The sequence below is a fragment of the Macrobrachium nipponense genome, chromosome 10 (assembly GCF_015104395.2).
Source record: "Macrobrachium nipponense isolate FS-2020 chromosome 10, ASM1510439v2, whole genome shotgun sequence".
NCBI lineage: Eukaryota > Metazoa > Arthropoda > Malacostraca > Decapoda > Palaemonidae > Macrobrachium > Macrobrachium nipponense.
The window spans coordinates 88,410,302-88,428,511 of record NC_087204.1 but is presented as its reverse complement, the minus strand read 5'-3'; the positions used below and the strand labels follow the sequence as shown (position 1 = coordinate 88,428,511).

At 34.4% G+C, this 18,210-nt stretch overlaps 1 protein-coding gene across 4 annotated transcripts in view; it reads left to right on the top strand.

Moving 5' to 3' along the window:
* The window catches only part of LOC135223747 (myoneurin-like), a 132,403-nt gene extending 124,108 nt beyond the window's left edge, over positions 1-8,295 (top strand). For 3 of the 4 annotated variants that reach the window (XM_064262501.1, XM_064262502.1, XM_064262504.1), the window contains exon 6: positions 5,293-8,295. In XM_064262501.1, coding sequence (XP_064118571.1) covers positions 5,293-5,697 — 405 coding nt within the window. In that variant the 3' untranslated portion in view covers positions 5,698-8,295. Of the gene's footprint in view, positions 1-4,850; positions 5,090-5,292 lie in introns of all 4 variants that reach the window. The other variant, XM_064262503.1, reaches the window with a different exon arrangement.
* Positions 8,296-18,210: the final 9,915 nt, after the last annotated feature.

Sequence of the window (18,210 nt, the reverse complement as noted above, 5' to 3'; positions counted from 1 at the left end):
TGTCAGGAAGTGGAAGTGTAAGTGTAAATATCCTACAGCTCTTGGCAGTTTAGAATATAGTTTTAAGCAATTCTCAATTCTTACATAAGACAATGAGACAAATCAAGAAATTTGTTGAGGTGAGCAAAGAAACTATCTGAAGTTCGCAAGTTGTGGAACCTTTAGGGAAACCCAAATGCCCATTTCTTCATGACTGCCCAAACCCCTACACTACCAGTTTACTGCCCTTCATGCCAGGATCCTCAGGCATGGCCAGTTGATGCCTTCCTTCTAGAATGGTCGAATCTAGACCTTTAGGCTTTTCCTCTGTTGGCTGTTTTTGAGGATAATAACTCAACAAGTTGTGAACTTTGCAGACCACAAGGATGATTTTGTTAGCACATCCTTGGCTCCAAAGGGAGTGGTTCTCCTACATTTCTTTCACGGTGGTACAGTAGTACTTCAGGATACAAAATTAATACGTTCCGAGGCGGCCTTCGTAACCTTATTTTTTTGTATCTTGAACCACATTTTACATGTAAATTGCCTAATTCGTTCAAAGCCCTACAAAAACATCCCAGTAAATTATTTCCAGGCTTACAACACATGTTCTAGGGTTACGACGCCAATCCGATGGAAGAAATATGACTCCAAAAAGGCAAAATACTGTACATACTTGAGTAATATTCAACTGCATGTAATTTTCAATCCCATTTTTACTGCATATATTAGGACTTTAGCATATGTCCCTTAGCAATAAGCCTATCCTATGTTAGCAGTTGCTACTGTAGCCTAGTCTATGATTCTGACATCTAAACCTAAGAAGCTAAAAACTTAGAATATACCAATAAAATGTATAAATAATCAGTATGTACTCATCTCAAATAATTATTAATTAATCATTAACTATATGTAATACACAAACAAACAAAAAAAAGCTTCCAACCTTTTGTTTACGTTCACCACTACGATTAGCGAACGATCGCCAAGCAACCACTTTTACCTAGCATACAGTATAGTAATCATAAATTTTCATTATCTCTCTTCAACTACTGAAACTGCCAAACAGTATAATAACCATTCATTTCTATTCTTTATTCTATCTTTACCTGATGGAGATACTGAGTTACTGACAGTTATAATGAAACATTAATATTAAAACAAGAAGAATTCTAGAAAATATTTGTTGGCTTCGATGATAGCAGTCTGATTTATTTTATATTTTATGATATCTAATTCACAATTTTTTTTATTAAATGTATTGCATATACTCATTTCAAATAATTATTAAGTAACCATTAACTATAATAAACCAACAAACAAAAAGAAAAAGCTTCCAACCTTTTGTTTACGTTCACCACTACGAGTAGCGAACGATCGCCAAGCAACCACTTTTACCTAGCACACAGTACAGTAATTATAGATTTTCATTATCTCTCTTCAACTACTGAAACTACCAAACAGTATAATAGCCATTCATTTCTGTTCTTTATTCTATCATTACCTAGTGGAGATACCAAGTCACTGACAGCTATAATGAAACATTAAATGACATTAAAACAGAAGAAGAATTCTAGAAAATATTTGCTGGCTTCGATGATAGCAGTCTTTGATTAATTTTATATTTTATGATATTTAATTCACAAATGTTTTTTTATTAAATGTATTGCATGAATAAGTTTTTCAATTTACAGCATCCTTTTACCAATAGATTAAGTAGAGCATGATGGGGTAGATGCTGACCAATAGGAGAGAAGGATATTACGGCAGTGACTTAGCATCAGGAACCAATGGGAGAGTGGGGGGATGGTGGTGAGTCTACTCAGTTGGCGACGTGCAAGTTTTAAAATTGTTCTCGGTGGTCTGGGCGAATCTCGGGACTTTACAGTAACACCCTTTCGTAACCTGAGTTATTTTCCTATGCAGAGGCAAAAAAATCTTTGTATTTGCTTTTGTAACTTGAATTTTTCGTAAGTTGGGACTTTCGTATGTCGAGGTTCCACTGTAGATGTTTTTCGCCTTCTTCCATTTGGGAAGGATCTTCTCAGACAGTCTTATTCGAGAAGATTCCTTCAAACCTAAATTTAGAAGGCCCTCCGCTGTTAGACTTTTTTCAATAACAGTATTTTTTTATTTTTTATCTAGGTGCTTGTCTTGAGTGACATCCAGCACCCATTCCACTAGGTACTACATATCTTGGTTTAAGCTCTACCAGTATCTCAGGTACGCAAAAACAGTTTTCTGTCACAGTGATCAAGGATCCCACTTTATATTGCTTTCAGTTTTACATCATGCTGATGGAATATTGCTCATGATTTAAAGCTTGAAGGAGTTTTCAATCTTTTGTTTTGGGAATTTCTTCTTTTAAGCAGGATTGACGATGAAATTTAGACATAAGCCTTTAGATGCGGACACAATCTCAGTCACGCCCTTTGATAGGACATCACTGAGAACTTTGAAGACACTTTTCTTCCAGCTCTTGTTGCAGCAGAGTGTGTTGTGACTTTCAAACCCTCTCCTTTTTGGGGGAGGGGTGTGTGGAGGCTTTGCTCTTGGCAAATCTCGCTTTTCTTTCATTACTTAGAGAAAAGATATACAGGAGTAAGCCCTTCCCAGCTTTGGTTACAGTGCTTAATTTAACTGTTTTTGTAAGCAGTGAAGAAGCTGCTCTCTTAATGTCCAAATTAGACCTATTAACCATATTGCGCACAGGCTGAAAAGCTAAGGGTGTAAGGTACATGACTTTTCCCTCGGGCTGAAAAGTACATGCATACGGAAAAGTTTTTTAGTAAAATTCGGTACGTTCAAACTATAACTGATATACACTACTGGTTAGTGTTATTATATTGGCAAATGATTGAATTATTTTCTAAAGCAATCAGAACATCTTTATGAAGCTTAAAAATAATAAAAACAATGTGATGAACTTGAAATTTTTAAGAAAAATTTTAAATATTTTTTGGAAATAATCATGAAAAATATAATGATTAGGTTTGGGGAGTTTGTTTTATACCTAAATTGTGTACAAATGTTTGATCTTTCACATGGAAACAATAATTTTGCTATAAATGTGTTTGCTAATGAGCTGTAATTGATTAAAAAGTGCTAATTTTTTTACAGAGTGCAATTTTCAGATTTTCCAACCTACTTATGTTGATGTTTCGTATTGTAGCTAAGTAAGCTAGTGGTGTCTGGTTTGCATTTTCTTCAAGATTCATCATCTGTTGACTCAGTGGCGTCAACTATGTTTTCTAGGGAAGGTTGTCTTCCAGCTTAGGGGAGTTATAACTACTTTTGCCTCAATTTTAGCATGAGGTGTTAAGTCCTTGGTCCTATTGTTATGGCGGGGACACTCTCCTGAACCAAATATGATAGTAACCTTGTTTTCTATATTATGAAGGTAGTAATTATCTTTAGTTTTGGACTCTTGGTTATAGGCTTTTGACTCAGGCACAGGAGTCACCAGTGCTCTCTCTGGAAGGATCCTCTGACAAATCTCACCACAAGGACCTTCCACCCTCTTGTGGTCCCATCATATAGCAACAGTACTTGCCAGTGGATCACATATTAGCTAGGAATGTTGAGAAGTTTTTTCTCCCCATTAAAAAAGCTTTGAGTTTTGCTTTGCTGAACACTGTTTCACAATAAAATTAATTATTTGGATACTTAGCTACTGTTACAGTGGAAACCCACCAAGCCTCCCCACATCTTAGTGGATGGTCATGAAGAAATATGACAAAATGTAAAATTCTAGAGACAGAGACAGTCCTAACAAGTTAGCCAAACATATTTTTATTTCTTAAAATGCCAATCTCACCAAATGGCACAAAGATAAAGCTAACTTTAACAATATGTAACTATCTAAATACAGGCAGTCCCCGGCTTATGACAGGTTCAGCTTACGATGTTCCGAGATTGCAACGCTTTTTAGTTATATGTATCAGAAATTATTTCCAGGTTTACGACACATGTTCCAGGGTTATGTTGCTTACAACGCCAATCTGGCAGAAGAAATATGACTCCAAAAATGCGAAATAATCAATATTTGAAGGTTTTTTTATCACAAATGCTTTAAGAATGCAGTTTACATAGTTTTTAATGCACCCAAAGCATTAAAAGTAAGGTTTTCTTAGGATTTTTAACGATGTCCCGGCTTACAATGATTTTCGGCTTAAGACGCCTCTCAAGAACGGAACCCCCGTTATAACCCGGAACTGCCTGTAATTAATTTTATCATGAAATTAATTTTTTTTCTTCACTGGAGGATATACTTGTGGTTTGTGGAAGAAATATTTTTTTAAGAAGACATTGTCACACTTATTCCTATTAATGTTGTCCATAGAATAAATCTAGATCACATAAACGAAGAAAATTTTTTAAATATTTGGAACTAAATGGGTTAGGGTTTAAAAATTTGTGAAATATATCATATACGACTAGGAATAAAATGTTTACTTTTTAATGTAAACTTTGTATAATGAATGTTTAAAGCTGTTTTAAGTTACGTGTTTGAAGGAATACGTAATATTCAAGCAGATCAAGAAAAAGATTCTGGTAATGAAAGCACCTAAACAAGATTATGCTTTTCTTGGGGGACTCTGTGTTTCAGAGTTTCTGTTATGTAGTGGTTTGAATAGTAATACTCTATGAGAGGTATCAGTTTATCAGTTATACAACCATTATGATTTTTAATATAGTATATGAATGCCATAAGGGATGTTTAGAGATGTTCCTGGCTTCAAGTGGGCTTCTATTTTTTTGTTAGAGTGTAAGTATTGTGTCTTGTATTGTATAGCTTATGATAATTTGTAAATTAAAATTTAGAACTGTAGTCTGCTTTTTACTTTTAGTGTATGGTTTCTTTGTTATAGGGCCTCTCTTCCTTGTACAATGAGGGACGAAAGACCCATCAGTGCTTGGTATGTTTCAAGACTTTCCCAAAGAAGGATAATTTTATCAAGCACCAGCGGACTCACACTGGGGAAAGGCCTTATAGTTGTCCCTACTGTGATTTTCGTGGTAGCCAGAAGTCCACTGTGACCAGGCACATAGGCTCTAAACATCTCACAGCTCAAACAAATTGGCCATTGTCTGCTCCATACTAGTTCATGTAAGGAATATTTCAATAAGGAGTGTACTGTTTCCTGTATAAGGTTCCTACAGTAGAAGTAAAAAAGAAGTTTGTCTCCTTTCAGTTGATATGTATAGGCTGAGAATTCAAAACAGGTCTTCCATACACTGCCAGTTTGTAAAGAAGCATTGTTGTTTTTTCTTATTGATTTTCTCTTGAAAGGATTTTATCAATTATTATAGGATGTGCGAAGCAGTTATAGACAAGACACATTTGGGAGTAACTGTGGCATTGGATCTTCAAGTAGAGTGCCTTGTCCAAGAGGGACAGCAGTTGAAGGGGGAATGCACCCTTGCTTTATGTGTCAGAAACGCTTCACCAGTCGCCAAGATCTCAAACGCCATATACGCACACATACTGGGGAGAGACCTTACCAGTGTCCTTTATGTCATCACCGTGCAGCATTGAAAGGCAACATTAAGAAGCACATTTTATCAGTTCACAGAGATGTTACTCATACTTCTGCAGAAGCTGTAACAGTCCTGGATATTGAGGCCTTCGAGTCAACAGAAAGTACAGTAAATTTTTCAGGTCTTGAAACACAGCAGAATACCTCTTTAGCGTCGGAATCTTTTTCATCATACTAGTTGATGTCATTCAGGTTAGTACATTGTTAGAGAAATATTCTAAATGATGTGTGAGGTTACTGAAATTACAAAATTATGTGCAAAAAGGTGTGTGGAACACTGTCACCATAAAAAGGTATATATGAGGCCGTCACTCGAACAGCTGTCTATCTGCACAAAACAGAAATTGGAGAAAAATGCTATTGAAATTGTGCAATGTTGACATTATCATATTTCCATTAATATTTATGCTATGACATCATTCTTTTTTCAAAATGAAGCTAAAAGCATGCTCTTTACAAATATGTGGGTAAATATTATCTGTCTATCCAAATTGTACCTCAAACAACACCATAACTGCAAAAAACTGAAGTCTAAGAAACATACAATAATAGTTTGTCCACATTGGAATGACAATATATTGCTCATTTATCATTCTAGTTACTCTCACTCTCCCTAGATTATGAATGCGAAAAACATTTTTTTTTACAATTTCTAAACACTAGTATATAGAAGAAGAGTTGCTGAATTCGAAAGTAAGTAAAACTGAAAATCCGAAAATTTGCAGATAGACAGTTGTTTGAGTGACGGCCTCATATGTTTGTTTTTTTCCCCTCCAAATAGAGGCCAGTGGGATGGGCAGCCCAGTGTCATTATCTCATGTAGGCTTGAAGCAAACAAGAATAATGAACTGATGGGAAAAGCATGGGACTGAACCCTTAAGGATGAGATAGACTTGCCTCTTGAAAGATGGATGCATTTAAGTCTCAGAAATTTGAAGCAGGAAGATTATTCAGAGCTTGGCATCAGTGGTAATGAACTTGCTTAACAGTGCAGTCTGTAGATTACTTATTTTTGCAGACCGAATATGGAATTGATGACACAGTGGGTATAATCAGGCTGCCAGAGAAGTTATTATTGTTATTATAGATTTATTTAATGAGACCACCAAGTCACATTTCTTGACTTGTGAGACTGGCTGAAAAGACATGTTCTTAGTGTGATCAAAATAAAATCCAATAGTAAAAGGTATGTAAATCTATAAATCCTGAGAATAGATAGAATAAATAGTAAATTACAAAATACCTTACAAAAGGATTCCCTATTCTCACCCAAATGGTAAAGTAATCCCCCAAAAACTGCATAGTCATACCCCCATTTTCACTTTTCCCATACTTCCATCCCAAGAAAGTTATAAATATTTTTTATTTAATTCCCTTTCGGTTTTTGTTATATTTATATAGTTTAATGTTACTGATGTAGGTAAATAAAGGCAGACTGGAAACCATAGTACAAACAATAAAGTAAAACAGTTGAAAGACAGTGACCAAAAACATATCTTCATTGCCATCTGGTATGTTTTAAGGGATTTTCTATTGCACAACACTTTTTTGCATAAAAATAGACGGTCATTCATGGTACATTACAGTTAGTAAAATACTTTCAATGCATTTATTTAATTCATGGTATGGTAAAAATGTTATCTACTTATTATCTCTCCAGGCAGTGTACTTGTCAAAGTTGTCATGGAGCCACTCATTATTGTGAACATTGAAGTCTCCAAAATTGTAACCAAAAACTAGGTGAAAATTCAGGAAGATTCATGTTAAGAGGTAGTGTTGAATAATGAAACAAAGTTTGTAAAAGTTGGTGAACATTAACAAAAGTAGAAAATAGTAGCTGAAATTGTATACAAATTTTTAAACAGGTGGCATTATTTAGAGGAGATCAAAGATTCATCAGTTTGTTAATATGTATGTTGATGGTATTATAAGCTCAAACCCACTTATGAGACATAAATGTGAGTAAAATATGTAGTAAGCAGTAGAGAAAAGGGCAGGAGAAACATCACTGAACAGATGTTTTTGAAGATGAAAAGAATGTAGGCATTAGATGCTAAGCGATGTTCTACAGAGGGATATTAAAATTCTGACCTTGAGTGATACATTTGATGTCATCAGATGTATAGGGGAAGATGAGGGTTAGTAAAGAATTTTCTAGACTTCAGTGTAAGTGTAGGCATAGAAAAGAGGTCCGTGTGTAGAGAAGGAAACATCTTCAGACTGTTCCACTGAGTCTTAGGAGATAAAAGTCTCAAGGTAATATCTCAATGAATCGTTAGTGCTTTGAACACCTAATAAATTAAAAGGTGAATTATTGGTATGCTTGTTATGTAATTATACGATTTAGTTTGACGATTGGTTAACAAAGAGGATTTGGAATTGTTTAGACTATGTGAGGTTGTTTTGTTTGAAGAACTATTTCAATGTTAATATTTTAAATTTGGATTTGTAAAGCTTTCCACTTACTGTACATCATTAATGCCTTGTGTGCAGTATCAAACTTTTTCTGTTATTCTTGAAAACATCTTTTACTTTGGCCATGGTTAAAAAAATGTTAATATAGATACCAAAGGTACTTAGTGGTATGCAGATTAAGTTCAAGTCTATGAAAGGTTCAAAGAAAGTCACTCATAATTGGTAATAAACTTACATTCTGACCCTTATTAGGAGGTTGTACATAATTTCAAAAGAGATTTCTTGTTTTTGTTGTTAAACAATGTGATGTTTTTGTAATATGTCTAGTCAAAGAACTCAAATATACATTTACAGTTTTCTTTGTTTGTCCTTTTAATAAGTGCCTGAAGACTATGATTGACTGGAAAGATGATGGTAGAATAAAGAAAATGAAGCAGAAGGAAGAGATAAATATATCACAAAGATAAATGGACAAGAAACTGCTGCAAAAACTTGAAAGTAAAACTGGATCTCTAGGTATCCTTAATTCAGTAGAAAAAATACATGGACATCCTTTAGTTAATGATACTTCAGAACTAGTGTTCAGAAGTCTGATTACTCGTAGATTAGTTGTTATATGTGCACAGTATTCCTAATAAAATTAGCAAGGTTCATTTGGCCAGGGGCAGGATTCCCTCACTTCAAACCACATTATCACACAGCAATATTATAAACATTTTACAAGAATTTTCTTTGCAGTTTTTTTAAAGTACTCATTAAATGCCATGAATAAGATCATCAACTGTACAGTGCTGAGCAAAACTTTCCAATGCCAGAATATCAGTGGTGATCCAGCAATGCCTCTGGAGAGCACCTAAATTCATTTTGTCCTAGGATGTCTTTCAAGAGGTCCAGATGCCATTTTGTGAATCTTCTAATTATTTATTTGAGGTGGTTCTCAGGATTATGTCAACTACCAAACAAGTAGTATAGCATTCTCTTCAGTCTGACATACATACTGAAATTTTTGCATATTAAAAATACTTACATGTGCTTCTGTAACACCACTGTTACATTACAGCCCCTTCCTGATCTTCCTCATTCCCTTTTCAGTAAGATATCATGTTATTCAATTGATCTTGTTTTGCTGTGAATTCAGCCACTTATGTCTGGAGTGGTTTGACATTTTGTCTAGTCCCTGGATCTCACAAGTGTAATTTTAATTCTACCGGTTTCCAGCTTGGCGCTAGTAAATCCTAATGAAGACCGAAGGTTTGTTAGTTATGAAAAATACAAATTAGTTACAAATTTGGTATTTTGCCACTTATTCCTGTTTCCATGTTTCTAAGTTCCTTCAGCTTTCGTTACTCCATGAGACAGTAAGACCAGAATTTTTAGGTTTTCCAATGCTTTTCTTGCTATGTGTACTGTAGTTTATAATTAACTTTTTCCTTGTAACATTTACTGCAAAGTACCTATAACAAGGCATCCTCTTCCATTCTTTCATTGTCCATGCTAACACTACATATTTATCAATTCATCACTTTAGGTTCCTTCCTCCTAACATTCAGTTTCAGTGTGCTCCAACAAACAATTTCAAGTAGTATGTAACTTGTCCTTAATCTCTTCTTATTACATAGTTTGATGTGCAGATACCAGCCATTGTACCTTTTATTTAAATCTGTTCAAAACAAACAGAGCCTGTGCCCTTTACTTAACTTCCATTATCACTGCACCCACACACATTTAACAGCCATGGAGACAACACATCCTTTTGTTTACTTTTTCACCAGTGAGTCATGCTACACCTTTCTTAGCACCACTGCTCATGTGTACTGTGTGCAGATCAGCAATCATGTTGCTAAATTCAAAAGATATTTTTTTCACTGTAGAATTCCTTCATATCTGTTATCCATGAGTTTTGTAATCTTCCTTTATTCATACATACAAAACATTTTACATTTTACCTGCTGCACAGTGGTTCCTTAGAAGAAATTTTGTTTCACTTTTGAGTATTCTGCAATCTGAGAGAAGGCCCTGCCTATAGTACTTGGTATGGTATTAGGGATACTGAATCAATTACTGAAGGTACTAATTATTTCTTCTTATGAGACCAAGATTCCACCAGAAATTACAGATAAGCAGAAAGTGTTGGAATGAGGGTACATGAAACAAGCTGTCATTTGTATCATATTAAAAAATCTTTCTCTGGAATGATGAAAAGATGAGGTTACTTCAATATGAGATTCAATCTTTTGAGTTTATTTACTGATGACTAATTTATTATCTATATATTGTACATGATGTCAGACTATTCCTTAAGGGTTAGGCCCAATCTTTATCATTAATTTTTTATTGTGCATGTGCTAGAAGGGGTGATTAAGTTGCATGTCCCATTGGCCTCTGTTTTTAAAAGCCCTTTTAAACTAACCGATCTGAAGACTGTTATTCAAAGAGTACTATGTACATTAGAAATGAAAAGTAAATACATATTGCAAGAGTAATTAACTACATTACATAATGTATTAACCATTCGCATTCTTGGTTGATATGTCTCATTGTGACTCAGTTTTATGCAAGTGCAGTTCAGTAATCAACCAGCTAAGGACAGTAGCCATTAAAGATATTATCTTGATAATACCTTCATCCTTTAATGATCTTTTCTGTTGAGTGAATGAAAACAGGAATCTGCATGCATTTGCACAGTTTATCAGTTCATTTTATTCATTTATGTATTATGTACTGTAATTATCTTCTGTTTATTTTGCATATTTGAGTTAAGTTCTTTCTTGAGTTATGTGAGATGTACAAAAAATGCCAAGAGATGGAGAAACAGATTGCGTTCTTGAATGAATTCAAGAAATGAAAAAAAAATCTTGCTTAACACTGGTAAATATTATTTTGTTTCAGAGAGATACCCATAGGTTAAATGACATTAGGAAAAGTAACTGGTTTTTACTTTTATCCTTAAGGTGGTGATGAAGGGTATATGAAATGCAGTTTCTGGTTAACCCATCATTTAAGGTAAGATATCTGAAAAAAAAAACTTTCTATTAGTAGTAGTAGTGCATAGTAGTATTTGTAGTGGTAGAATTAGTGATAGTAGTAAGTTGCAATTACCCAATGTCAAGCCTATCAGGAGTCTCCCAACCAAACTTCTATATAGATTCAATTCTGGTGTGTTTGGTTTTGTAAGTGTTATTGCTGTTATTGTTAGTGTTGTTGCTGTTTTGTGATTTGAATCGAGTCCGGTGAGAAGAAAGCCGTTGTTGAAGTGTCCTGTAAAATTTTTAGAGGTTACATTTTTTTTTTTTTTTTTTTTTTTTTTTTTTTTTGACACGGATGAATCTGGTACCACAGGATAACTTTTTGCTCATTTTGGAGCGGGAGTGAAAGTACCTTGTTATGGCATCTCCTGATTAACTTGAATAATATGTTCTATCTAAGAGCTTAAATGAAAGAGTAGAACTGACCATAGAGTGAACTGCACCAACCCCTGCCTTTTAAATGTCAAGCGTTACTGAAATAATATACCCTAGACATCAGATGAGAGAAACATTTGTTGATGGTGAGGACTGAAGGGAATGTTTTATTAATTTTTATGTTTTCAAAGATCACCGTACCCCGTAGGGGGTAGTGCCGTCAGTGCACCTCATTCAGTGCAATGTAGACATTGCTTAAGGTTCTTTGCAGCCTCCCTTTGGCCCCTAGCTGCAACTACTTTCATTCCTTTTACTGTACCTCTGTTCATAATCTCCTTCTTCCATCTTACTATCCACCTCTCCTAACAATTGTTTCATAATGCAAATGCGAGGTTATCCTCCTGCAACACCTTTCAAACCTTTTACTGTCAATTTCCGTTTCAGAGCTGAATGACCTTAGTTGCCCCAGTGCTTGGCATAATGCCAAAAATCTATATAATTCAAAATCAAAATCAAAGATCACTGCGGGAAGGGAATTAAGCACTTTTTATTGAACTTAGCCGTAAAGGCAGAATAAAGTAGAAAAACTTAAAAATATTGAGGGAGCTAACTTCTGGGAAAATAAAGGGTTAGAATACAGTCTAGCTTTGGCGTTTGCATCAAACATTAAGCAAAGATGAGCACGTTCCACGACCAGTTACGTTTTTGACTGATTAAATACTGACCATTTTCTTCATCCTTGCACACATTCTTCTCCATAAACTAAAGCCCCCCCATTGGTGTAAGTAACATACCAAGGAAATGGGAAGTGCTACTATCTACCAACTCAAGTGGCCACATGCATATACCACATTGGATTTGAATGTCTAAGCAATTCCTGGCATTTTGCAATGGCATTTTGTTCTATCGACTGTGCAACACTTACTGGTCGAGTGTTGCACTCTTCTTGAAAACTGGGAGTATGTTTCCTCTGGATGCTGGGATTAAGAGTGAAATTATACCCTTCTCCCCAGGGTTCTCTGGGAGAATGTTGTGTATAAAGCTAATGGCACCTATCTCTTGTTTTGATGAGGAATCTGGATTCCTCATCAAAATAAGAGATAGGTACCATCAGTTTTATATACAAGGAAATGGTCAGTATTTAATCAGTCAAAAACGTAATTAGTCATGGAACATACTTATCTTTACATAATGTTTGATTTATTTCCAAATCTAACAGTTTCTCTAGCATAATTTTATGGCTGTAGGGTACGGAAGTATTTATATTGTATAAAATATATAAATTCTGAAATAATATATTTTTACATATAATACACACACACACACACACACACACACATATATATATATATATATATATATATATATATATATATATATATATATATATATATATATTATGTACTTTTTTTACCAGATACATATGTAATTGTAACAACCACAGTGCCCTTTTAGATTACCAGAGTCTTTACCCTTTTTAGATACTCTTGTCCCTATAAAGCCTCAAACTGAAATGCAAGAATATGAAGAAATTCTAACGTCTGTAGTATTTTTCGTGGATAATTTTTTTTATTGGATTTTGCTCAGTTTTCTTAGTTATTGATGGCAAATAATTTACTTCCGGCGTCAATATCCTAACTTTTTACGACACTAGAAAAAATGAATCGCTCATTCTTTATTCTCACCAATCCTAACATCATGAACAAGGCAGAATGATGTAACCCCATTTTGACAGAGCCCTGATTGATGTCTCTCTAAGCTTCCGAGTGTTGTCACAGGAGTTGGGGTTAGTGCAATCACATTATTTATCAGTTACCACCAAGGTGGAGATGACGATACTTCCTAATTGCAAAACGAACATTTGACTCCCATGATCTTGGGAAACTGGCAATAAGGAGCCGTGCGGTTTCTATGGTGTGGCGCAATATAATTATACGTACTCGTAAGATATGAATTATATTCTGCACATCATTTGCCTAAGTAGGAGTTATGTTACTAAGTTGCTTCTTCCGTTGCCCGTCTTTTTTGTTTGTGAGTAGTTGCGTAACAAAAAAGTAAAAACTTGCAGGGGGTAATTTTTTGTATGTCTGTTTCAGGAAAATTCCATTTTAACCTGATAGACTATAAGTATTAAGCTCAAATGTATTTTACGGAAATTTGAATATTAAAAACCATTGTGTTCTTATGTGCGCATATATGTAAGTTTCTTGAAAAAACGCATAAATGTAAGTTTCATGAAAAAAACCAACTTGACACCTCACCCTGTACCCCATAATCACAAAAATAAGAAATAGAATTTATTTGTAAAATTACCAGAGCTCATCAGCCAGTTACTGCTCTTCAGAAAAAAAACATCAGAGCTGTCAGACATTCAGATGTCAAGGATAAGTACCGTTTTCTGACATTTTTATATCAAAAACAGAATCTCGACCAATTCTACGTCCATTCTTCTAGTAACGCGGAGAGATCGAAACTAAACTGGCTGCCTAAAATAAGTTAATTTACCGTATGAAAGGTTTGTGCTCAATGGACTATCTTCGAGGATGATGACATACCCAAAACAAAGGGAAAGGATTTCCAATCCGGATATTGATTCCTTAGAACAAGCGTAAACTAAGGAAGTAGCCAGCATCGATGGAGTGATATCATTATTTACCTAAGATATATATATTATATATATATATATATATATATATATCTATATATATTATATATATATATATATATATATATATATATAAATATATATATATATATATTTATATATATATATTATATATATTTATAATAAATTAATATATATATATTTAATATCTATATATATATATATATGATATATTATATATATATATATATATAGTATATATATATTTATTATATATATATATATATATATATATATATATATATAATATATATATATTATATTATATATATATATATATATATATATATATATATATATATATATATATATATAATATATATATTATATATATAAATATGTTTTTCGACAATGCCGCAGTACTAAACATTTTGCGAAACCGCCTGGTACGGATCTTCTGGCCTTTATTTTCCTGTGGGTTTCGCTTATACTAAATCACGTGCATTTATTGTGATTTTCTTAGCACACATATTTTACATTTTAACAACGTAAGAAAAAGAAATGGGCATGGGCAGGACTTATAATGAAAGTGTCTGATATAGATGGACGAAAAGAATAATACAGTGGGTTCCTAGAGATTGCAAACGAAGCAGGGGAAGAGAAGACGATGGACTGACGAGCTAAGAAAATTTGCGGGTACAGAATGGCATAGAGAAGACCATAAACAGAAGGGAGTGGAAGGACTTGTCTGAGGCCTTTGTCCTGCAGTGGACTAGAAACGGCTGATGATGATGATGATATATATGTATATATATATTATATATATATAGATATAATATATATATATATATATATATATACTATATATATCTATATATATAATATATCACGAATTTAATTCTCAACTGCCAATAAGCTCTACATGGTCATAGCAGTAGGAGGAGGCAATCGTCTCTAAAATGGCTCCCCGGCGCGTTCTAGTTGTCTTGTGGTTGTGCTTGTTCAAGTTTTACCTCTGTGGCAGCACATGCTTTAGGTAAAATCTGTCCTAGTCCCAATTCCTTTGTAATTAGACTTGAAAAATGTGATTTATCTATTTATTCATCTTTCTCATCCTGGTATAGGTGTTGTTGGAAGCTGAATTTATTCCCAATGTAATTATTTACTAGGGAACGAAAAAGAAGTGACTTAAATTTTCATTACTTCCTTATATTGTGAACATTTGACTTGTTCTGTTTTTGACCTTTTTGGCATCAACGTGTTTACATTTATGATTATTGTGTTTTGGTTGTTTTCATACCAGGTTTTGAAATTTCGCATAGATATTCAAGGTTAAATTCAAACTATATCACTTACCGTGCCTTTTCGTCTGAAATGCTTAGGATTTCTCAGTTGTTTTCCTAAAAGATTTCATGACGCCCGAGCTTAGTAGTATAGTACACTAGTGGTATGGATGAACCAGGGAGGATGGGATGAACTAGTATAACGGCTCCTTGCCTCGATTTTATGTGCTCAGCCCTGTGCTTGTGCTTATACATTAGTTAGTAAACATTTTTTCTCCTCGGTTGTTTCCATCTTCAGTTTTTTTCTTGTCTAAGTTGTAAATAGAGAAGAAAATTAGCAATGATTTCATCTTTTATCTTCGTCTTCCCAGCAAGACTAGGACAATAATTTCAGTTGAAGAACAATTACAATTTACAGTATAGTCAATACTGCCCCAGACCGTTTTCTCTACATCATATAAATTGCAAGCAGGTTTTCTGTTACTTCGTCTCTTGTTTTAGTTACTTGAATCAGAGGAATTTTCTGTGTCTGTTTTTCCTCATCATTCTCGTCACCTGCTCCAGTAGAGGAGAGAGTGGTCATGTAGGCCATCTGAGGGAAGCGGTATCCTCATTCTCTACCCTCCCCCTCCCCCTCCCCCTCCCCCTCCCCCCGAGTATATCATGCCCTTCACATCACTACAAGTTTCAGTTCGCTGGACAATAAAATTGTTTATTATGTCTGTGTAGGCCTACCTCTTAAAGGATCTCGTCACCATGTCAGCTTTACAAAAGATGTAGTCAATTTTTTTTTCGTACTTTTCAAGATCTCACATCGTTAGTCCCAAAGAAAACAGAAGCTGAGGGAGGAATCCAAATCTTAGCAGTAGTGAGCATACAAGAAAATCAGTCATGCATGAAGTATATTATTATGCTTACGAAATCAGCGTTCGAAATAATAACTTTAGATTAGGTCTGTTGACGAATGAATGAGATAATGTAAAGAGTTCTTTGCAGTATATATATTACGTGAAGATCATTATTATAGTAATAGAATTCTATCTTGTATCATACATGTGGTATAAGTGCACATATATTTTCGCATAGATGAATAAGTAATCCCCACAGACCCACAAATATATACATAGGAAGAGAGAGGGAGAGCTTTCTGTAGAATGTTATTTTTGTGCTAAGAAGTAGCAAGGCGTGATGCGACCTCCAGCTTACTCGAGACGCGTGCGAGAATTTCCCTTCACGCATAAATTGTAAACATCATATTCCTAACTTCGTAATTAATACTCATGCTAAATACTACTTATACACGACAAGGATCAATTGAAAAGTATACAAATTAAGCAAATTCATATACTCTCAGTTATAAGTGAAAAAATAATCGGACAGAAACATAGTGTAAATTTAGTACACCAAATAAAGTAAAACATGCTCAAATCTACAGTCAAATATAGACTCTTGTTTCACCAACGAAAATTAAAATAAATACGCCATAGTTTATGAGAAATAATTTTTTCTATACTGTTTAACTTGCACATTATTTATTTTTTACATTTTCATTGATAAATAATTTTCCTTCCCCCTCAACAACAACAACAACAACAACAACAACAATAAAGTGGTTTGTAGGCTTACTCCCCGAGTAAGCGAAAGTTAGCTGTTATAATTTGCAACTTATATAGCGTATTTCAAAACAAAGATGAGCGTTAATATGCACATATATGTACACCAAGTTACTCATCTGAGCTGAATTTCGAAAAAAAGTGTATTTGTATGTACGATTGATAAGATTATACAAAATACACAAAAGTTTTCCAGATTTTTTATTGAATACTCTGCTAATGGGTCACAAAGACTGTGGTGTTGTGTTCGTAAATCACAAGTTAACTTTGAAACGCACAGATTCCTCTCTCTCTCTCTCTCTCTCTCTCTGTCTCTCTCTCTCTCTCTCCGGAGCTGGCTCGTCAAATAGTCGGCGGTGAAATCCCGAGCACGCGAATCGTCCTGAACGCCACCTGCCCGTCGACCACCTGTTTTGTGTTACTAATTGCGAACGAAAGTGAACACGACAATAGCGCACGGCGCCTTTTCTTCTTCATTTTTTTTTTCTTTAGTGTTCCTGATGATATATAAGAACTCTGTGACGTAATTATCACTATTTACGAGAGTAAACAAGAGGCCAATTTATCGGTTTTCCTTATTGCCTCTATAGATGGGCCGGGTTGGGGTATTGTTTCTTTTAATTAATTTCTTGTGGTTTATGGAGTTAAGGAGCGAATACGAGTACAGCTATCTAGATTAGAGAGACGACGAGTTAATGATTAAACATTCTCTTTCTCTACATACATTCATACACACACACACGCACACACACACTCACACACACATACACACTCACACACATATATATGATATATATATATATATATATATATATATATATATATATTATCAACACTGACGATTCATTAGGAGTGGATCTCGAAAGAAAAAAAAAAATAGAAATTACTGCCACTTTCACGCTTAAACTCCTCAGTCATGGATAAACCCCATATGCAGAAACATTTCACATCATTAAAATATCTTTATACTTCAACTTGGAAGCCTCAATAGCACGCTGAACCCTTCTACTCACTGCGCCATTCAACTCTATCTTGCACGCACTCTCTCACTTCCTGGATTTTGATACCCATCCGGTCCAGTATTTCCTCAATTCCATCTACCTGTACCTGTATAGCTCTTCCCTTCCTCCTTCTTCCAAACACTTCCAGATTTCATAATTTATACATTAACCAATCTTTTACATTTTAACTCCCATAATAAAACCAACTCACAACACTGACTTATCCTGTCAACTAGACCAACCTTTTTGCCACTCTTACATATCTCAACATTTTTCTTATATCACAAATACTTCACAATTTTTTTTTCTTTGCAAATTTCATCCTTTTGTTTTATTCACATTCAGAAATTTATCCCTCCTGATTCCATTTTCT